General features: G+C 36.1%; 1 protein-coding gene across 12 annotated transcripts in view; it reads right to left on the bottom strand.

The window, feature by feature from the left end:
• Positions 1 to 23,895, bottom strand: part of RGS7 (regulator of G protein signaling 7) — a 275,082-nt gene that overhangs the window by 98,067 nt on the left and 153,120 nt on the right. For all 12 annotated transcript variants that reach the window (XR_014954280.1, XM_085576739.1, XM_085576745.1 and 9 more), the window contains 2 exons: positions 21,279 to 21,329; positions 3,782 to 3,888 (listed from right to left, as the gene is read on the bottom strand). Coding sequence is in view for 11 of the 12 variants with exons in the window: in XM_085576739.1 (XP_085432865.1) it covers positions 3,782 to 3,888; positions 21,279 to 21,329 (158 nt within the window). In the remaining variant the exon portion in view is untranslated. The remainder of the gene's footprint in view (positions 1 to 3,781; positions 3,889 to 21,278; positions 21,330 to 23,895) is intronic.

Below are 23,895 nucleotides of genomic sequence, written 5' to 3'. Positions count from 1 at the left end.
CAAACTCAGAATTCAGAATGGCCAGAGGTTGGTCCAGAGTGAGCCACGAAGAAGCTAGCTCAGTAAGGCTGACTCAAAAGTGACATGTAAAGCAATAGAATTCACCTGAGACATGAGGTGTCCAGAACACTTCACACTCTAAACGATTTTGCAACAAAGATATTTCAAGGTCCTTACAGTGATTGCTATATAATTTTATCCCTAATTTAGGCATGAGAAAACAAGGCCAGAATGGTTAAACACATCTGTCAAGAAAGTGTTCCCAGTGGCAGAACGGGAGAAAATATCAAAGCCCATACCTTTGTCTTCCCAAAGTCCATGAATTTTGCTGCTATCTTCACTCTTGCTTTCACAAGAAAATGTTCCTGTTTTCATATTTTTCCTCAGATATTTGTGCCTTTTATCTTAAAAGGTACAAAACAACAGCAGAACCTAACCCTCATCTCAGAAAATTAATTAATGTGAAATCATGAATTAATCTCATTTAAAAATAGGAGTGTGACTATCACTAATCCAGGGTATCCAGAGTTTGTTTACAGACAAAAGATACTGGGAAATGTTATTTTTCTCAATTAACATCAGGAGATCAGGGCTTGTAGAAGAAATTAGCATATTTTTCTGTGGGATGATATTACAGAAACTTACCAGCTGAGAGGGCAAATCAGGCATTCCTCACCAAGATGGACATATTATCATATGTGTGGACATAAATGAAACGTCTCCATGAGTAATCCCTGGCCAGGGAAGATATGTTTTCCAAGATGCAGCTTGCTTTTCTTATTTGAGCCCCTCATATTTATTTGCTCTCAGGTAGAGAAAGATGGTGAGCGCCTTTTTTAGTCAGAGGTTTAAATTACCAGGAAAAGGCAATGCAGCTGTTTCTGCTTTTTCTTACTGAGTCTAATAAAAAAATTCCTCTGTTAATAAGGCAATTAATATTTATATTCATCTCCTTTGAATTAAATTGATATCACAGAAATGAACCTAATTAACACCTGAGTAGGTCACTGAATGATCCAGAATTTTTTTTTATTTCACGTTATTTAAAAAAGCAGATGTAACTATACTCCTGCCTCCTGATGGCAAGAGTAATAACTGGAAAAGAATAATTTTTGCCCATAAAAGGGCATTTGTCCAACTGAAGCTCAATCTCCACAGCTTTTAGCTATTTCTATACAACAGGAGGTGGTTTAAAACGAGCTAGGGATAATTTTACTGTCAGGAGGGAATGTGTCACCCTTTGGAGAACAAAACATCAAGCACATGGAGAACATTACTATAGCTAGCCTTTTTTTTGTAGGTTAGGTCTTTGTATTGCAAACATTCCTCTGCAGGTGCAGCTTTTGAGCTGTTCAGTGCTGGCAGGTGCATGGTTTTCTCCTTCTATCAAAATATCCAGAAATGTGTAAATCCTGTCCAGTACTAAGAGGGTACTATGTGCAAAGAACCTGAATGTCTATTCTAGTGCAAAATTCACACATTTTCAGTCAAACTTTCCTCCCCGTTGAATATGTTCTCTTCACCTTCTAATTTAGCAGTTCAGTAACAGATTTTATACCAGCCTTATTTTGGTGGGGAACATGGAGATGTAAGCACACAAATTTTGCTGTTATAACTCCAGTTAACAGTATGTCACCACTATGAATTTTTTCTCATCCTGTACATTAACAGCTAAAGTTGCATTGTCACAACAGCAAAGTCACACTGTTGGCACGGGAATAGCACTGCAAAAGGTACCACAGAAAAGCAAACAAGCCAAACATTGCAGATAACACTTGATTAAAATGTCTTAATTCATATGCATTTGTCAAATAGGTGCCAAATTTTTAACTTATGTAAATACACGGAGAAGGTAATAAAATCTAGCCCTCACTGAAGTTTTGTGTCCAGACATAGGCTGTGGACCTCTCTGAGGAAAACTCACAGCAGGGTAGCTGCAGTACTCTCAGTGGTCCATGGTGAGACTAATGCCAGTCTGTACTTTCCTTCAGTCAGACTATCATGCCAGTAGAGGTGCTTATTTCTCGTGCTAGAGATGGAGGCAGCTCTGCAGAATTCAATGACTATCACTCCTGTAAGTTACTACTATTCTCTGCAAAATTAAGTCCTTGCATATTTTGTCCTTCTGGACACTGCTTATTCAGACACTAAGCCAAGAACTGGAGCCTCAACCACTCTATGATTCCTTTCCACTTACCTTATAAGCACATCAGTAAGACCCTTCAACCATGTGCCATCTGCTTTCTTTATATTGAGCACTGAGGAGAATGAAGCTTCATAAGCTTAAAAAACCACTTTTCCTTCAAACGCTCTCTCCAGGATCAAAAGTAACTATGGATCTAGGGGATGAGGTTTGGAATGCTTGCTCTTACCCATTATTACCCATGTACACATCTAACTTTCTGTTCTGCTGAAGAGCAACTTTTTTGCAGTCTGACTCACAAGATCTAAATATGAAAATACGATAATATTGTTTGCATGTATGCAATAATTCTCTTAATTGCCAGAATGTGCTGTGCATATTTAATCCTCTTCATGCTAAGATATTGACTTGTACAAATATTACAATCCTTTCTCTTCCTTTACATGGGCCTATAACACTTAAGCCAAAATATTGGTGAACGTATTGTACAGAGATTAATATAATGCAATGTTTGAAATTATGACTGATCTCCAATCACTAGTTTTCTTCTGCATTTGAAAGGTCACAATTTCAGTACTACTTTATTCTTCACAGCGTCTTATTTAAACAATCTTTAAGACAAAGTTTAGACATATATCTTGAAGACAATATGTTTTGTTCTACTAGATGTTATTTTACTGAGTATTTAATACAGTTAGAAGTAACAGAGAAGAATTAGCAAACTCAATTTCATAATGATAGTCATCATATAATTTCAAAGCAATAAATAGCTAAATAAGAGCTTGAAGTAACTGTTGGGGATACTTACCAGGAGTACCATCTAATAGAGCCATACAGAACACAGCCACCATTGTCAAAAGTGGCACAGGACAAGAAAAGTGAATTCTTTCCATTGAACCCATAATCTGGTACTTTGCAGTCATATTTGCTTCAAGTTATCAGCAATATTGTTCTAGCACAATTCTAGCCCACTAGTCATTATTATAAAAACAACTTAGTTTGAAATTTAATATCATGAAATACAACTATGGAGGTTTCTGAACAATATATATGTGCGAGTGTAGGTATAGACATATGTACATATTTATTCTTTCAGCTTTTCTGAACGATTTACCTGTTTGTTGTATGCAATGGGACTGACAGATCAATAGAAAAATGTCTGTGTAGTTGTTAGAAGAATACACACTACTCTGATACTACTGAGTTACCAGTAAGGAAATTCTCACAAAAGAGGAAAAATAAATATTACCTCCATTATTTATCAGATTTCTGCTAGACTTGATATTTAAAATATCTCCCCCTTTCTAAATTCATACTATACTAGGAAAAAGAGGCAATAGCATAATATAGTTTACTGTATTTGAAAAATACTACATTAATTTATTTCATGAGAGATAGTTCCACATTCAGCATTATCACACTTTTATTCCAAATATCAAAATAGTCATTATCATATCAACATTTTGCAGAAAATCTATAAATAAAATCCTTCTACCATTTTTTTTTTATTTTTAGGGGAATTTCTACTCTTTACCAGGTTATATAAGAAACAAAGTATGGTTAAATTTGCTATGAACTTTTCTGTAAGGCCTTTGAGCCTCCATGATTGCAAGTCAAGAACATACTGAAAATACTTACCTGGAATCGATAAAAGGTGCCATCATCCTTCAATGTTAGAACATGGTCTGAGATTGGAAAAAAATAGCCATGTGCTGCCATCAGAGTTCCCAAATGCAGAGCTTCAACTGTTTCAAGAAAAAAAAGAAAGATAAACTTAAAAAGTTAAATAACTTCTTTCCAGCAATTTAGTTTTGTTGTTAAGACTCACCTGATATCCTGCAGATAACCACTTTGTTCTCAAAGTCCTATCATCATGAAAGAGCTGTCTTTTTCTGTGTAATATAATGATGCAACCAAAAAACCACTGCACTTTTCCTTAACAAATATGTCCCATTTGTAGCTGCAGTTCCACTACTTATATCGACATTAAAAGGCAGCCTTAAGGTTCACTCACTTGTTCTGAAGCTGAAAACAGGTATCACTTTTACCTTGATGGTGCAGCCTGCTTTTCTTCTTCAGAACAGTTTCTGATTACATGTTGAAACAGTTGATTCCAATTATGTGATATCTTTCTTAGTAGCTTTATCAGAGCTACTGTGAAGAATAGAGATTTCCTCAAAAGTTTATAACTGGAAAAATAGCAAAGGATAACAGGTTCCTAGAACAGTTTGAGGCAGAAGGTGTTTGTGGAGCTCATCTTGTCCAAATCCCCTCAGTCAAGCAGAGAAACCTTAAGCTACTAGGTGAGGACCTTGTCCAAGTGATTTTTTAATAACTCAAAGGAGAGAGACACCACAACCCCTTTGGATAATGCCCAGATTAATATTCATCCTCTTAGAAATGCTCATTTGTTCCTATTGTCTGTAATTTGGCTTTCAGTAATGGCTAGCACAGATTCATCTTGTCTTGACTTTTAAAAACACCACTGCAGCACTCTACCAGCAGTCGAGCATGATCACACAACCTGACATCTGTTCTTGCTCACAAATAGAGACATCATTTTCAATGTGAGAAAGCTTATTTATTTACCCATTTTTCATCATCATCCCAAAAAATTCCCTCCTCCCTTTGCTCACCTGAAGACATTGACTCACATAAGAGATACAGGAGAAGCAGTGAGACATATTTAGGCTAACCTAAAGCCAGCAAATATGTGAAAGGAACAAGAAGGGGATCTGGACACTACTTAACTGAGAGAACATAACCCTACAGGATTTATTTGATAGCAAATATTTATTGCCATCCCCGTGTTTAGCAAATTGATTCTTGTCCCTCCAGCCAGAGCCATTACCTAAAATACAAGACACCCACTCTGGCTATGAGGTCTGCAGCCTGATGTAAAACTCCACAATGCTGTTTAGACTTTTCCCAGTTGCAAGCCTACAAGAAATCTCTCTAACAGAAGGAAGAGGGTTGCTTTGTTCCTTGTGTCTGTGATGTCTGTAAATCCCCATCTGAACTTTGTCCTAAATATAAAAAAGTTTATCTGTTGTTGTTATTCAGTCATTTCAAGCTACTAGTAACTATTGTCCCTTGAATCAGAAAATTTGAATTAATACTTTCTGTAGTTGTCAGTCACTGACATTTTCTTTACTGTTTCAGTTCACCTGCCTTTTAATTTTATTAAGCTTTCCTTTGTTCTTCACATTGCAACTTATTGCCAACTCAAAAAAAAATATTTTTGCATGTATTATGTATCTTGGTGGAATGAGAGAAAAACAAGGAAGAAATGTGCTGACTTTTCTAGAGAAAGACTTTCTCAGACAAGGGCGACAGGGCTTGCCAGGGAGCTCTGACACAGATGAGAGAGCATTCTCTTCTGATTTACCATACACTGATAGGTTCCAGATTTTTTTCATGTGTTTCCTGGATTCTGAATCATAATATTTTTCAAGATCACAAGGAGCTAATATTATTTCCTTTTACCCAGCAATTTTTAGAGCATATCTAAACTACAATGTCCAGATTTGATTAACATGTCCACTGCAGTACAAAAAAGGGATATCAACAAACTTTGAGTGAGTCAAGTGGGAGTCCACCAAGATCATGAGGGCTGGAGAATGCACCCTATAAGGAGAGGCTGGAGGAGCTGGGCTTTGTCAGATTGGAAAAAATGAATGTCTAAAAGTACCTTTCCCATACTTGAAAGGAGATTTCAAAATGAAGGAGACAAGATCTTTATGGAGTTGCAGGGCAATAAAGAAAATAAATGAAGAAATAAATAAAAGATAAAATGGTACTAAACCAAATCAGGTATAGCTCTGACTTTCAGCCAAGCAGCAGGAGTGGCTGCCCAGACACACTGTGTAATCTGTATCCTTAGAGGGTTTCAAGACCTGAACAGAAAAAGTTCAGGGCAACATGTTTGACTTTATAGTTTACACTGATTTGAGCAAGGAGTAGGACTAAAGTCCCCCTGAGGTCCTTCTCAGCTTGAATTATATTACAGCTCTGTGACTCTAGATGGGTCAAGCAGAAGTGGAATATAGAAGATAAAAAAAGGGATGAAGACACTTGGAGAAGAAACTATTTGAAAGCTCCTGCCAGAACAGCCAATACTGCAGGAAAGGCTGGATACAGCAGCAGTAAGAGCTTGTATTTCTCTCACTGACTGAATCATACAAACAAGTAGAGAGTCACAATAGCTCTCCATGAAAAAACATAAAGAGCTGCCTACCCTTCTTTGGAAGCCAATTACAGTTATTTAAGGTCTGAATTAGTCCCAACAGCAGCCTATATCTCTTCTCCAGTTTTGTATGGGGAGTAAGGTGATTATACTGTTGCCTCAGGCAATCTCATTCAGCTGGAATCCACACTAACTCAATGTTAAGGTATATCTTTGTCTCTTCAGCTATTAAGCCTTAATATGGACATATATTTTTTTCTTTTTATTTCCTTAAATAATACATAATTAATTTTCTTTTTTATGGTTGTCAATCCATCAGCTTCTTTCAGAATCACCTGAATATAAATGCATAAATATTCCCTTTTAGTATCCACCTAAGATCCATCTGTAGCTCACACTTCGAGCGCTACAAAATTATACCCAGTGAGTAACATCCACAAGTTTGTATTCCTGTCTTACACCAGGCTGGTAGATGACCAATAATGATGCTCTTTGTGCAGCAGCAGTGGAACTACAGAACAGCTTAGGAGGTTTCCGATCTCCAAGCAAGAGGTTATCCAGTGTATTACAGAGGCAACACTTTGATATCCATCTCAATTTGCTAAAATCAGACTAAGAAAATAACTACTGTAAGAAGCCAATGAAGTACAACAGTAGTATTTAGGAAACAAACCCATGAGCTTGAAAAGGAAAATGAAGCCAGCAGCAGACCAATTTGACATGCCTAAATTCCTAGAATTCAAATACAGACTGTTTCTATGTCTTCATTCCTGTGGATGAAGCTGGAGGATTTTCATCTAAGCACATTTCTTCTGGAAAAATGGCAAACATCAAAAAATAGAGAACATCAAAACTGTCTATGAAGTGCATTAGATAAGAAGAAAAAGCCAGAAAGAAATGTTTTTAGACATAATGGTTGCCAGGTAGAAAGAGTAATGCTTATATGTATTCAGAATACAAACTCAAAAAATTGGAGAAACAGAATAAAAGAAAAAAAATACTCGTTTTTTTAGATGCAAGTGTACACAGACACATGAATTGCTGGCAGTTTGTTCATCTTACATTTCAAGGTATGGTATTGGTGGAACAAGTTGCTTCTTACAATATGTCCACAGGAGGGAATTAAAAGGAAGAATGTTCCTTCTTTTTCTTTGGAATAAAGACATTTCTGTGCTTTGAAACCCCTTAAACGATGTGTTTTCATTGATTAGTGTGAATTCTATCTTATTAGACACATCTGAGGTCTACCTGAGATATGGTATCTATATATATCTTTACTCTGAACTTCATAAAACACTTTATGGTATCATACTAATACAGTCTCGCAACATCTGAAGCACCTTGCAGTAATCTCTGAGGGAGTGAGGTAAGAAAAATAGAGTATTTTCCAATTGTGCTCCACTTTCAAAAGTCCTTTTTTGAAATCTGCCTGACATTCTATGTGGAAAGATTTCCTACAAGGAATGCGACTTGAGGCATTTTGCATCCTTAAAATTGCTTTATGGTGTAAAAAACACTGAAAACCCCAAACTTCCCAGTTTTCATATATTTTTAGGATCCAAAAATGTCAAACAACTGAAAACTTCCCTTTCCATGAAACAATAAAATATTTTGTATTCTAGGTTATTCGTGGAATCTAAAATCCATCACTGTACCAAAGTGCACTGCTAAGCCATACAGCAGCCTGGAAAAAGAATTAATGAGTCAGAACTTCACAAGCACATATTCATTGTAAGTGTCTAATGCCAAGACTTTATCACTTACTCTCACCTCACTCCTGCTGTCATTTCGTTGCCAGTATGAACACAAGCTGCAAAGGATTAGAGTAATAAAATACAACCTGCTTCTCACGCTGACATAACACGTAGGAGCGACTCACTGTCTTGGCCTGACTGGTGTTTAAAGAGGAGAAAATAAACCAGCTAGAAACATTCTTGAACACCCACAACACTGTAAACCACTCTCTTTTGTCCCATCTGAAGGATTGAATTTGTAAGGGGAGCAGCACTTGGTGCGAGTCATTTCAAGGAGGATAAACCTTATGGTGAAGGAAGAGGCACTAAACACAAATTACCCAAACACAATTAAAAAGAGATTCATATTTGATTTCAAGATAACCATCACAAACCATATTATCTGCCAACAAAGCATCTTACCTAAATAGGTAGGATTTTTCTTGTGCTAGACAGTGTCTGTTGGTGCCATTAATAGGGTAGAGGTTTTGGTAGGAGCATCACTTAGCAGGTGAGGAGGAAAACCTATCAGAGATGGGCTATGAGTCATCATTTGCCCAAGGAATGGTAATTTCCACCCTTACAGATGATGTGTGACATGCGGTGCATCCCAAATCTAGAAACAATGATGCACACCTGAAGCATCAACTATTTTCTTCACAAAAACATCCAGCAAAACAGGCACTGTGACAGTGGTGAAAGACAGCTGGGTCTTCCTGCATCCTCCCCTTTCTGCCTCTGTCTCTGATGGGCAATGTGGTTTGCCAGAGAAGAACACCAGGTGGGTATTTCAGGAGGAATTTCTGGATGCTCACATGATTAGTGCATTCCAGTGACGGGGAGATGAGATGCTTGTGATTGACTTTCATCCGCATCAGCCTGCAAGAGGGTGTAAAATGCTTCTGGAGACTGGTCCAACTAGGCAAACTGGTCTTCCAAGGCTGGACACAGTTTCTGGGTGGAAACTCCCCTCAGCAGGGTTTCTGGCAGACTACATCCCACCCAAAAGTGAAGAACACTTTAGGATGGGTGAGTAAAATGCACTAAAATCCAGTCAAATGCAGAGATAAAAGCCTAGGATAGCTACATTTATGCTTTTTTGCTTTGTAATTGTGAATTCTGCAAGGCCAAAGACTGCAAACATGTACATTTCTAGCTATACCTGCTTATATTATAAACATCAACTGTTGACCAAACCTGAGACTAAGTGCATTCATCTGCACCCAGACTTGGCTGAGAAGTTTAGAAATCAGGGGAGTCTTACTTGCGACAGGAAGGGAGTCTTCCTTCACAGGAAGGACCACAGCCTGATTATACTGTAATCCACTGTGGTAGATGATACAGTTGGTACTTAAATATTTTATTGGCAAGATTTAGATACTGTATTGGCAATAAATCTGATCACAATCATCTACATAATCACAATGTCCCACTTTCTCATGCCTGTGTTTTCTTGATTACTCTGCTACAGGGACACCTGCCTTATGTACTCACAGAATGTGGGTGAATGGGAGGATTGGCCTAAATTTGAAAAACTGTTATCTAGGAAGGATCAAGAGAAGACATGTCACCATCAAAGATGGAAGGAAAGGGGAAGTTGGCCTACAGTTTCTGAAAAGAACACGACAAAAACAAAGCAAAAGACCTTTATTCACGCACAGGAAAGGGAAAAAAAAAACGAAAAAAGTTATCACATTGGAGGGGGAAAAAAGTAGACCTTGAAAAAAAAGCTGCATCTCCCAGCTAGCAACACACAAACCCTCCATGTTAAAGCTTTTTAAGTATTTCCTGTTAATTTTCTTATGTGATTGTTTCCCACTGCATTTCAGCTCATTACACATTATCTGCTGCTATGTCCTATTAAAGTCTGCTTTTATTCTCTTAATAAATTTGTATCTTGAAAGGCAGATGCCTGAGATGTCAAAATGCAATGACTTGAAGTGATAACCAAAGCTTTCATGTTGACCAAAAAAAAAAAAAAATATTGGAGTTGCAACATGAGGTCTCTAGAAACAGACAAATGAGGTGCTGGCATTAAGCAGTGCTATAACTTCACCTCTGGAATATTTGTTTGTGGTATATATTTAGTGAGCTGGAAACACATCATTACAGAGGCTGGAAGAAATCCATCCAAGCTGTTACTAACAGGTAGATTTAAATACCAGACAAAACCAAACATGGCACAATTTGGTAACTAGATTTTGCCATAGTTCATCCAGTATGCAGTCATGAAAAGCAGCCTGAAAATGTTTAGAATTGCCTTTATTGCTTCCCTGTCATCTCCAGCCTCAATTTTTTAAAGCATCTATCAATATCACACCAGCAATCAGGCCTTCCAGCGGTTGAATGTAGCGCCATACCAATGAAAGTCAACATTTATAAAACTTTTCCTCTAATTTCACTATTATTACTCTTTGAGCTTTTCTATTTTCGATTTTGTGGAAATTACAGACTTTTTGCTCTTCTATCACTGATATCTTTTGTCTCTTCAAATCGAAATGATAGAAGGGTGAAATCCAAACTCCCTTGAAGTATGGGTTTCCTGTTTTTCCATCTGGATCTTCCTCTGAAATTGCAACTTTTTGGTTTAAGCTTTGATTCCCATGCTTCTCTAAGGCAAAATCAAAGCAGAAATCAAAACCTGTGTGTTTTGTTTTCCCTAATGACTCTCTGAACTTATCTCTGTAAGATATTTCCGAACACTTCACTCATTCCCTCCTCCAGTATGAAACTCTGAGCTAATATTTGGAGTCATATGTGCACCCTTCTGAGCAAACCTGCTAAAGACAAAAACCAAAATTTCACAAAAAATTCCAATTCCTGCAAATACACTACTGAGAATTATTTAAGATGAAGTCTTGCTCCACAGTGTCAAGCATCTGTAAAAGACCCAAAATACTGGGCATAGACTACTTCTACTGAGTATTATAGTTACTATGCTATTTTTTCAGGTTTTCTTGTATACTGCTTGCCAGTTGCTGTTGCTACACCAGATATTCCTGCTTTTCTCACTCCCAGTGGCTGACTCTACCGATATGTGACGAAACTTTGGCTGCAAATGTTTGGTGGGGAAGCATGTGATTCATTCTCCATATGACACCCAAAAATTTGTGCATGTTAGTATCAGCCAGGAAAGGTACTTTACATCATGGTTCTCTCAGACACGGTGCCCTATGTGATGATGTGCTTTCCTGGCCACAGCACAGTGTTATTGCTTCTCCCCTTCTTTGCCATGCTTTAGGAAAAGCACAGCTGCCAACTACCCTTGCAGTCTGCTCTGCTTGGACACCACAAGCACTGGAGCATTTAGAAAAGGATATTCCAGGCACATGACCTATAGGCACTGTCACAGACAGTTTTATATCTGGGATGGGGTTTCAAAGGAGAAGACCTGTCTTTAAGGCTTGGCAGATGTGGGGCATGTGAATAACCAGTGTGGTTGATGCACCACTTGCATTCATGGCCAGCAAATACAAAAAGTAAGCGCAGCTTTTTCAGTGCAAAAAATATTTGTTCCTGAAGGAACTACAGAAGATAATGTGGTTGAATCAGAGGGACATCAGTTAGCATGGAGTCTGTGATGTTGGCTGCAGGAAGCAATAGGTAGCACTGACTCTCGCAGTGATTACTGCTGGTCAAGATGAATCATGACACTTTTTTTACTCTCTAAGTCTTTTTTTATATGAATTGCTATTGCACCAATCATTAACTTTGTGTCATTGTCATGCATTGCTATCATAATCACAGAACACCCACTTATGACCAAGCAGTTCAGAAAATACAAAGAACATGCAGCAGCCACAGCTAGAAAAATTACTGCCTCTCACTGCACTCAATTCAAAAAAGAAGAAAACAATTCTCTTTAAAACATTTTTCATACGTCCAGCAAACTGAGAGCATAAAATACTGAAAATAATGTACATTCTTCTGTGGGAAGAGTGCTGTGATTTTTAAAGTCCACCAGGAGTTAACAGCTTTATAAGTAAATTTGTGTCATTGAGACATATACACCAAGAAAAATTCCCAAGAAAACATGGGGACACACTCCCCATGTGATCAGATTCTGTTATCTCGGATACAAATGCACAAGAATCCCCAAGGCACTTATTACAAACAGGATTATTTTTAGAGAGTTTTCTTTTCCATTATTTATAGTAGTTTGGTTGGCAAATAAAATATATTCCACCGTCCTCATGAAAATGAGGAAGCAAAATTGCCAATGTTGCAAAAGTTCATTTTATACCATTCCTTGTTCCTATTATAATAACTCCCACTCCTAGTGCTCACTTCTCCCCTTTGCAATGGATTTACACAGATAATTATAGAGAACTATCAGTTCAGCCAAACTCTGCTATTAAAAATAAAGAAATACTGACAGATATTAACAAGAAAAAATAGCTCAGAAAAAAACTCTTTCATAAGTGCCTTTTCTTCCCACAACAAGAGAAAAAGCCTCAATGAATGACCTATTTCTTCTCTAGTGACAGAATCTAAATGTAGAAGGAAGAGATGGGACTGATGAGAACAGCAGCAAAAACTATCAAAGTCTTTAAAATAAATTGATAAAATGAACAGAAGTATCTGGCTCAAAATAATGGTCAATTTGTGTTTTATGGCAAGTAAAATATTAAATGGCTGAACTGTTAGCCATAGTGTGCCACTTATAATTTAATCATCCTCAGTACCAAAGGAAAAAAGTTGAAAAATATGTCCTTAGGTTTTAGAAAGACATCCAGGGGAAATATGAGGGGGAAAAAAGGATGTACAAAACAGACACCCATAGACAACATTTGGGACTATAATAAAGGGTAGAATGAATGAAAAAAAAAAGATAAATGCAACAAAAAAAGGAAGATTCAGGATTACTTTTATTGCTGGATATGCCTCACAATTCTGTGAGTGCTGCTATGTGGAAATTGGGAACATACAAGGTTATAAAAATCTGGTTGACATATTATCTTGGATTCCCAGGGAGCTCTTAGCATGATTCCCTCAAATGTTTTCTAAAGGTATTAAACAGATCATGAGAAAAGCAATAGGTAGAAAGGAGGAAATAAAGGTCAGGCACAGCAGATCAGTTATTACACTAAATAGTGTAATATTACACTGAAATAATAATATTACACTGAAGAGGGGGGTAACCACAGTAACTGTGTTTAGTAGGTCCAAGACTGTTCAGGATAGTCCTAAATTATCTACAGAATGGTGTAAATGATGAAATTACATCAGATATAAAATTTGCTGAAAGTATAACATTACTGAGGTCAGCAAAAAGTGAGTTGTGAGATAATGTAAAACTACATGATACTGATTCATTAAACAATAAAACATCAGTTGAAACTGAATTTTGATAAATGCTAAACATTTTAGATATGAACCTTCCCAATTGTATATGCCCAGTAAGTGCCTGCTAGATAACTGCTGCTGCTGCTGCTCAAGAAAAACTAAAGGTGGTTTTTCTGAGCCCTGACTGCAAAAAAGACTTTTAGGTGCTGGAGTATGTTCAGAGAAAAGCAACAGAGCTGGTGAAGGGTCTGGAGCACAAGTCCTGTAAGGAGCAGCTGAGGGAGCTGGGGGTGTTGAGCCTGGAGAAAAGGAGTCTTAGGGTGACCTTGTCACTCTGTCCAGTTGCTGGAAAGGGGGTTGTAATCAGGTGGGGGTCAGCTTCTTCTTCCAAGTAATGACCAATTGGACAAGTAAATTATCTCAAATTGTGGGAGGGGAGGAGAGGAGAGGAAGAGGGAGAGGGAGAGGGAGAGATATTGCAAAACCAAGCAAGTGCCTAGGGAATATTAATCTGTCTAAGATAGAATTGCAAGCAATGTCCTTGCACAGTGAATGTTGGACTGTCACTGTGCCCCTGTGTGTAGAGCAGTATTTCTCTATATGTGCTAAGGAAACAACCTAAAATACTCCTAAGGTCAATTATTAACAAAATCAAGAGAAAGCCTCACACTAACCAGTCATCAGATACTACATATAACATGTAAATATCAAAACATTTTTGTTTATTTGACTATAAATAGCTGCAGCAGTTGTCGGCAAGATGAAATAGGATTTCACCTGCTTTTATTCAATTAAATTGGCCAGATTTAAAATCTTACTTCCACCTACTTGCATTTTCCATTACTATGTAACACAGTTCTTTGGCAAACAAGGAAGCAGATATCTAATGAAGTCTCTAGACAGTTCTTTAGCTGCTTTTAATTAATTATGCCAGTGTGAATTGGGAATTAGTAAATGTTCTTCCTCTTAAACCTCCAAAACTTGGTGTGATCACAAACGTTCAAAAGGAGGCTGTCAAACAGTAAGAAAATCACATAAATTCCTAGTAACTTTAGTAGAAATTAGATTAAATAAGTTATTAAGATGGTCATTATAATTCAACTTATGCAATTTAATTATTCATTTATTTCTAAAAGTTATCAGAATTCTCCTTAAAACAGCATACTTTGCCCTAAATTCATGGGTAAAGATTTCAATTCTGTAATTTAGATTATGTCCTATTTTTTTCTGTGACAGGATGAAAGCAATTCCTCCAAATGGTGCAACAGAACATCTGAAGTTTTTTCCCAATGAAAGTCTTAAAATTAAAGCTTACTGATGTTTCAGCTTCTATCATATTGATCAGGTAATAGTTTTACAAATAACTTTTTATCTCATTAGGCATGTTCAGACTTATTTTTGTAATCAGTATTTTGTATTCTAATCAGGACTTTATTTCATCCTTTTCTCTCAATAAGACTCTCAAAGACCTCAGTGGAATAAAGTCCATGATGCCTACTGCATTGTATGCTGATTGTTGGTATGTTTCAATTTTTAAAACCTAATTGAGTACCAGACACTGATATACTGAATACTAAAAACAATTCTGAGTATAATCTGGAGATTTTATTATTAAAGGCAATATTATTTCGTGCTAAAATAAATAAATTTGAAGACAGCACCATGGAATCAGGGCTACTATCAAGAAAAACTAAAATTTAAAATATTCAGTTGATGCCTTGCTTTTAATCAGAGATAAGAAATAGAGAGCTGTTTTATACAGAAATGTGTATATCACATAAGTTACAGTTGAATCATAGAATTATAGCACTATGTGGGTTGGAAGACACCTTAAATTTCATCTATTGTCGACCCTGCTGAAATGGTCAGGGACACTTTTCAGTAGGTCAGGCTGTCCAAAGCCAAAAGAGATCCATTTTGAATCAGTATTCTATTGACAATATCAGGCAGGCTGCTCACAGAAACAACATTACAGAACACGTGTATTTTGTCATACCAATAACTTCATTTTTATTTTTACAATCATTTTATTGTACAGAAAATTATGCTAGATGGCAGCAAATTTCATACTTGTCATCTTTACCCATTACTCCAAGATGGACATTTATTTATAAATTAAACAGACAAAATTCATTTCTACTTCCCATGTAATTCAAATGTTTATAAAATTTCTTGATTTCTAGGGTGAAAAAATATAAACTATTTTTATGATAACTTGCAAAATAATGCCTCCTTAAGAAAATCACAAAGGAGGAATTTTATTTAGTCATGCTTAGCATAATGAAACAGTTGCAATACTTTGACCGATCTGGCTATGTGAAGAAAACACTTTGTCACCAATACCATGATAACATACTTCACATCATGATAATGATCTCATACTTTGCATCAATACCAGTCACAAAATTTATATCTTCCCAATAACTGCTCTTTTTTAACCTGATGCCACACTACCAAAAAGATCAGAAGAAATGACTGCTCCATCAAAGAAAATTGAAAATGAGTACTGATGTAACCTACCACCTACCTACAAGTGAGAAAATAAAATGGCCATACTAGGAACATATTAATCACTCTTAAGAATGACTACATGGAAATGAGACTGTTCAAACAGTACAGGCACATTTGTAGAAAAAAGCATCTCATGACAGGTGGCTGTGCAGGTCTGTGTGCTCTTGGAAACACTCCTAACACATGCAGTCTACACAGGATAATAGATTATACTAATTTGGAAGAAACTTCAGTGGAAAAAACATGAAATCTATTAAATCTGATATATCCTATCACAACTGAATTGAAGACATTACACTTCTGTTCACCATTTACAAAATCTCTCTAAAGGCTTTGGGCAAATAAAATGCCCTCTTCACATGAACATTTACTATTGCACTCCTGGAAGTGGAGTGGCCACTCAGGAGTGGCTAGAAGCCCACTGACTTCAACACACAGGTAAGTACCCCTATGCTGCTTATAATCATAGGAAACCTGACCCATACATTTTTTTGCATGAGTATCACTATGTTAATATTATTGGTACTAAAGGAGTGTCTGAAAATTCTGACATTTTCCATTCTCAAACAGAATTTTGTTCTACTTTCTTTTTGTGCATCTGATGTTAAAATAATTATTCAATTGAAATGTTACAGGATCTGACAAGCTTAGATCAAATTCACCCAGTAGAAGCAGGTTGGGAAGTTAGTTACACTAGAATTGACGAAGGTTTGTGAGGTTTCCTATGGAACAATGTGCCTGAATTTCTATCAGACATATGAAAAATGAGAGTCTCTGATGTCCCTGGGTTCCCAGTATGAGAGGTATGATATGTGTGCAGGCAGTATAAATTACTTTTTTGGGGGGTTTGGGTTTGTTTTGGTTTTTTTTTTTAAGTCAAGATAATAAACGGGGAGCATTCTACTCTTGCTCCACTTCCACCGGTTTTGATTAATGCAAAGACTGCAAAGATAAACATGACCTTTTGATTCCCTTTTTTATTCCTTCTCATAAGAGATTCTTTTCTCTGTTAGCAATCTCTGGAAGTGCCTCCCCTTTGCTTGCAGTTCTCTGGTGCTGTTTCCCAAATGGCAATTGTTTAGAACATCTTGTCTGGCTCCTGCTCTTTGCTGGTACCTTTCTGCATATAACTGGGGAAAAGGGCAAAATTGAGAACTGAACAGTTTTTCAAGTAAACTTTCATAAACTCAAATAAAAGCCCTAACATTTTTCTTCTCTTTCCAACAAGTACTGTGTATTCTCAAGGTCATTATTAGTACACCAGCTGCTGGAGAGAGATTTTACTGAAGAGGGAAAATGAAGAAACATAAACAGATGTTGTGCTACTGAGCCTTCCATTTTATTGCACTGGATCAGTGACCACAGTTCACATGGATGCTGATGGGCATCTAGTTACAAATTAGTTACTCCAGTTACATGAAAAGACTATAAATGGTAAGAACTGAAGCTGAAAAATCACAGGAGGGTGTAAAAATCAAGGTAGTCTTTTTCATAACTATAAAACTTAGATTTAGTCATATATATTTTTTACTTCAGTGTAATTCCTGATGTCCAAGTGCAGTAGCAAACTGCTTCAACAGGCTGCCTAAATGAGCTGGAGCAAAGCAATGTGAATGCTGAGGTTGAGCATTCTGGAGCGGCTGCAATGACTCTGCTTAAGCAATCATTAGATAAAGAAGTGTCTACAGCCAAATTCAGCTGGTTTGCAGCCATGAGAAAATTAAATAAGCAACACTCAGGAATAAAGATACTTTAAAGGAACATGAGGATTACGTCTAAATATATTATCTACACTTTAAAGGCATTTTCTGAGACATCTAGATGAAAATTATTCATGGAATGACTTGAAGATTAAATGGGTGCTTGTGAATAACACTGTTTCCTTGTGAAAGACTGGAAAACATACTGTTCCTTCTTCTTTAGGAGACAACAACATGATTTACTCTTAGGATGTTGAATATTAGGGAATAGAGAAATCAAGTGGTTGCTTAAAGGGCATTGAAGAAATCAGTACAAGATCCAAGTACAAGACGGGACTCTTGGGAATTTGAGCTGATACCTTTAAATCAGCTCATTTACTCTTTTTGTTCTATTTTTCCCCACTAAGAATTAAAGGATTTTCAGTATCTGATGTGGTCAGTCTGGTGCATTTCACGTCATTAGTGACCACTTCAAAAAAGAAAAACACAATGTAGAAAAACAGAGTAGATTTTCCACATTAAGAGTAATTGGCAACATCAGTGAAGCATCAGCACTTACCCTGTAATGGTCAATTCAACAACACATGTCTAAGTGCCAAACCACAAGCCCTTATGATTCTGTAAACTCAGTTAATTGCTTCGTTTCAGGTTGAGATCATGCTTATATTTATGCCTGAATAAAACTTCGCCATTAAAAATAACTTGGACAATTTTTGTTGCTTAAAATTTTACAGATGAATTGTAGGCTGAAGCACAAACATTTTTAAAATACATATTGAATAGCAAACAATGTAACAGCAACTGTACATTGTGTTGTGCACAGCTATTCTGGGCACAAGCTCTGCTCCACTGAAATAACTTCAAATCTGGTACAAATTAGCAGAATCCACCTATCATCTCCAGTTTATTTTCTTGATGGAGATCTACTGCAGCAAGCCAAAATCTTTCAAATATTCTACTGAATATTATTTTCCATTTATAAAAAATTTGCATGGTTTTATTGACTGGCAGTTTACAAGTTCCAACTTGTTACTATTTTTTTACTAAATTGCTGTTTCCAGGTGAAAGCTTTACACTTATTAACACACTGAAGTAAATGTTGCTGTCAAACCTTCTTCTGCCTTATGTTCTCCCACTATCCATAATGTTGCCTATTTCATTTCCACTTAAATGGTATTTGAGTTGTATTCCCTTTGCAAAACAAAGGAAAAAATTGCATTTCAAAGTATTACTTTTATATATATAAAGTGTGGTAGCATCACTTTCTTCTTACTAGTTCTGTGTTTTATTAAAGAACAGCTTGACTGTAAGAATTAGATGTTTTCACCCTGGAGAATAGAAGGCTCAGGGTGGAACCTCATCGAATTCTTCCAGTGCTTAGAGGACAGAAATTCTTTTCACAGGGAGCCACACTGACAGGATAGGGGGCAATGAATACAAGTTGCATGGACAGAGGTTTCATCTATTCAAATTTTTTACAGTGAGAACAAACAGTCACTGGATATGGTGGAGTTCCCATCAGTGGCAGTGTTCAGGATGAGACAGGACAGAGTGCTCAGTAATCTCACCCAGGCTTGCCTGTCCATGAAAGTTTGGACCACATGTTCTTCTGATGTTCCTTCTAACCTGTCCCTTCTGTTAATCTCTCTACTTACCCTTAAATCACAATTTACCCGCCTTCCTTGCATGAATAGTTGCACAGCACTAGTAGATGAGGTGTGTAAATAGTACTTTCATTTTTCTGGACAGAGGAGAATGTACTCTTAAAATATGCACTACAATCTACTTTATGTTCTTCTTCCACGTATGTGGCTGATATCAGATTTAGACAGAAATGACAATTTTCAGTGCAAACTAAGGCATTTATTATTTCTGCATGACAAAACTGAGTAGCTTCACAAGTGATTTGTAACAGGACCCTACAGGGTAGGTTTAAAAGACAACTGAGTTAAACCCTAACACTCAGGTAAAAAGCAACCAGAAGACACTGGAAATCCAAATTACAGTGACAACAGATTGCAGAAATTAAGGGCTTTTCCACATGAGGTTCTAGATTGACTTGTCCAAAACTGAAACGAAAAGCAAGACACTTTTGGATTTTGAAAAAACAGAAGTTCTGTCATGTGAAAAACTCTTGCTCACCATCTGTCAAGTTCACTGTCATCTGGCAATTCTGAGCATTACCCAAAGGAAGTATTTAGAGCTATTTGTTTTCTGAAGTTCAGAATTTAACCAGCTCCAGATAGCTGACTTTGGACTAGGACCAAAATACATTTTTGTTATTGTGGATAGTTTCTTTTCCATCCATGTAATCTGAGAGGATAAAACCCAGATTCAGTTAAATTACTGTGGTGTTTTGGTTACATATGTTAGTAGTTTGTGTGTTTGTTTAATTTTAATTGGATACGAACATAAGGAACCAAGGAGACATGTTTTCTGTTTAGCAGAAGCTTTTTCTATTCCAAATTTTGCAACAAGCAGGTAATCTGAAGGACAGCCTGTTCCAGTATTGCAGATCTGGTTTGACAAATAAATGTTAAGCTTCCATATCAAATAAACGTAGCCTAAAAATCTTTCAAACTCATAAATACAGATAGGCGAGTGTTTTGTAGCCAACAACTGAGAAATACACACTTAGGTCACTTGAAGCCTCCACATTATCTCCAGGAAGCAAGCATATGACACTGTTCAAAGTTAGCTAAAAATGTAGTCATCTCTGTCACATAACATGTCAATATGCTGTGAACGGACTGCTTCCAAATATCAATTCTGTATTGATAGTTCTTTGTTGCTCAAGTCACAGTTTTAAATACAGTGATTTTGCTTTTTGCAATGATCATATTTTGAGTTCTAATTTGACAAAAAAACACATTTTAAAAATAAAGACAAAAACGACCCCCAAAAATGTAAAAAAAAAAAATAATACTGAAAGAAAGCAAGGAAAAGACCCAATTTTTTTATAATCTCTGATCATTTTTAAGGAAGGGTGATTATTTTTCCTCTAACCAAAAGAAAATACAAACCTCTGTAGAATATTTTATTTATACAATTCAGCATTTCCTACTAGAAATCATTTCTTTATGGAAAATTTCTGATCAGGTAACTAGACTCTTGTAAATCCAGAAAATAAATAATAGCTAAATACAATAACCAAACTGTGCTTCCTGCTGGGCATATAACAAACCAAGGCAGAGTTTGGAACCAAACCCTTACTTTCATGTGCCAATCCAGCTGATCAAGCAATTAAATGTTCTTCCTCATTTCACTGATTTTATTTGTGTTTCATTTTCCATTTAAGATGCTATAGAGAAGTGTCCAAATTGAAGATCAGCTTTTGGTAACAGTATAAGAATGTATTTTATTAGTTCTGTTATTTTTTGTCTATTGAAAAATTCTGTAAGAAAACAGCTTGTATTTAACAAACTCTTTAGCTTAACACTGAGTGAATTCCTCATGCTCAAGCACTCAAACACATTTTCTACCAAAGAACTAACATTATCATTCTCATATTGTTTCCCGACACCTGCAGTAATAAAATTTATAATCAAAATCCTCAGAGCGTTAGCTAAGGTTTCTAAGATTTTATGTCTGTTTTGCTATTGAAATTGTACTGGTCAAATGTTGTGTCTTGTCACTCCCACCACAGCAGAAAACAAAGTCAGGTTCAATAATTGAGAAAACAAACTAGAATCTGAAGACGAGAAAACAAGAGAAATTACCTGGGTCTTCTATAGATAAGTTCTTCGTTAACCATTGAACAATATCTGAACCTAGGAGCAAAAGAAAAGACATTTATAGATTAGTAAATTTTCTCTCACCATTCTTCAGATCCCTGAGGCAATTCATATTGTTCTTCCATGAAAGAGATCTACATTTTTTTGCACAGTCTGTCTAGGAAGAAGAAGAAAAAAAAAAAAAAAAAAAAAAAAAAAAAAAAAAAAAAAACCACCACTGAAAACTACTTTAGTTTAGTTTCTTTTTTAGCTTTGTTTTAGCAGTGAAACACAGAAATTTTTTCTTTAAGACTTATAAAAAGTAATAGAAGTGTATTAAGTGTGCAATAGTAGTCTGCATTTTAAAAATTACACTACCACAAACTCTACATAAAAAAATACTTAATAAATCTAAGTTTCACCCTCCCTGCACCCCTCCACCTAAAAATTAATTTACCATTAAAGTTGCCTATATATAGACTACCATTGCATCAAATTCCACATCATGGCTAAGCTCTTGACAAAATTAATTTTTCCCTCAGTGCTGAAGTGCTTTCCTTACCACTCCAGTATCCCTTGCTCTCTATCCCTTCATTTACTGCATATCCTTTTCTTTCTATTTAATTTCCTGCCTTATTTTAAGGTCCCATGCTACCTCCTAACACCTTTGATACTAGATTTCTTCCTGCTTTTCACACTGAGTATTCTTCCAACATCACCTCCAAATTCCTAACCCATCTGCTCCTCTCGGGCATGCACTTCTATCACACTTTGCACTTTCTGCCACAAGGCTGAAGTCAGCCTTGTATTTCAGATAGAAAGCTACAATTGAACTTCACCCACTGTGAACAGGATTTGCAAAATAAATGATGAAGCATTGCTGCAGACAGAAAAACCCAAACCACATTCATAATTTGAGCAACTTGAAATAACCAAACTGGATTAGAGGGGAAATGAGTGAAACAGAGGGATGTTACATGCATGTTTTTCATGTTTCATGATACTCCCAGTTCAGACAAGCAATGTAATAGAGAGAGACGTCACACATTTCCATATAGAACAAATATTTAAGTTGTGAATCCATTTCAAGCATAACAACAAAAACACTTTATAAACCTTAAATCTAAAACAACAATAAAAATCTATACAACTTACACAAATATAAACCAAATCAAAACAATAAAATCTCTTGAATGTACTATAATATATAACATTAGAATGTGGAGCATATTTCCTCTGTCACTTCTTAGATTCAGTTTCTTTCTGTATTTTACATACTGCATAATTTTATTTGCTTTTCTTAAGGCAATGAAAACAGTATTATTAAAAGGCATTTCAGAAAAGAAAGGAAATTCACTTCTCCTTCTAGCTTTCATTTTATTACACTTAGGGAATAGTTTTATCATGTATTTTACAAAGCCTCATTGATTATATCATAGCTTTCCATGTGTGCATGCATAACAAACTTGTTTACATAGCAGTAAAAATCTCTAGACACTTAACAAACATGTCCAGAGCAAGCATTTTACAGTGCTATGTTAAATGTCTAAATCTTGAGAGATTTTAAACTGAAGCGGCAGAGTTTCCCATAGTATTTACATGGCTCTATTCCTTAAATGAGGGAATTTACCTTTGCATGTTGTTGGAGGAATACAAAATGTTTCAGACAGATATTCCTACCCCAAAAATATTTTATTTTTTAAAATACAATTTTAATCCTTTTTTTTTATACAAACAAAATTTACAAGGTTGACATTGAAGGAAGAATTTTAGTTTAATACCAAGATGAAACTTCATAAACCTCAATGATGCAGTTCCAAGTATAGCTATATTTTTCTGTCAGCTGACTAGAGAAGTTATTCAGCCCTAAATATTTTCCTAAATCTTCAAAGATCAAAGACAAAAATTAGAAAAACAAAATGACATTTTGAATACGGATTTTTAACTTTGTCTTCTTTCAAATCTCTCAGGTACCATATGGGAAGAAGTTTTCTGTTCTTTTCATCTCACCTTCAAACACGTTTTCTATTTTGTCTCTTTTGAAAACTTTCTTATAGTGACATGCTGTATTCCTCAGTCATCAGCTCCTGGCCTCACATTTCAGTATACATGGTCTGCATATCAGAAATTTCACCTCCAGTGTCTTTTGGCTTATTATAAACAATAGTGGGAAATTGACTTTCTTGAAAATGGCACTGACTATGAAAGTTCACTGATGCTCTATTCACATTATACCCTGAAGCCATTGCCCTGGCACTTAAAAGCCTGGACAGAGTTTAAGCCAGCTATTGCAGTCTAGTACAATGATGATTTCAGAGGTCTGACTTTCATGACAAATGAATAAACACTCTCCTTCTAGACGGAAGGCTATTCAAGTGAAACAAACTTGCAAGTAATTTGTCATATGGCAAGTGAGAAATGCATCAGTTCATATTTCTTTGGGAGATTTTTGGGCCAACTCTAGTCCTAAAATAATAAATGTATTAACTTGTAGAGCTTGCTGAGTGTTTTTGTAGCTACAAGTTTTAACATCTAATCAACAATTTTGTTTCCCTTAATTATTCCTGTGCCCTATTCCAAGGTTTATTACTAATGCAAATGTGTTTCTAAAAGCAAAACCATT

Source organism: Lonchura striata, chromosome 3, assembly GCF_050655825.1.
Source record: "Lonchura striata isolate lonStrDom1 chromosome 3, ASM5065582v1, whole genome shotgun sequence".
Classification (NCBI taxonomy): domain Eukaryota; kingdom Metazoa; phylum Chordata; class Aves; order Passeriformes; family Estrildidae; genus Lonchura; species Lonchura striata.
This window is presented reverse-complemented; position numbering and strand designations above follow the sequence as displayed.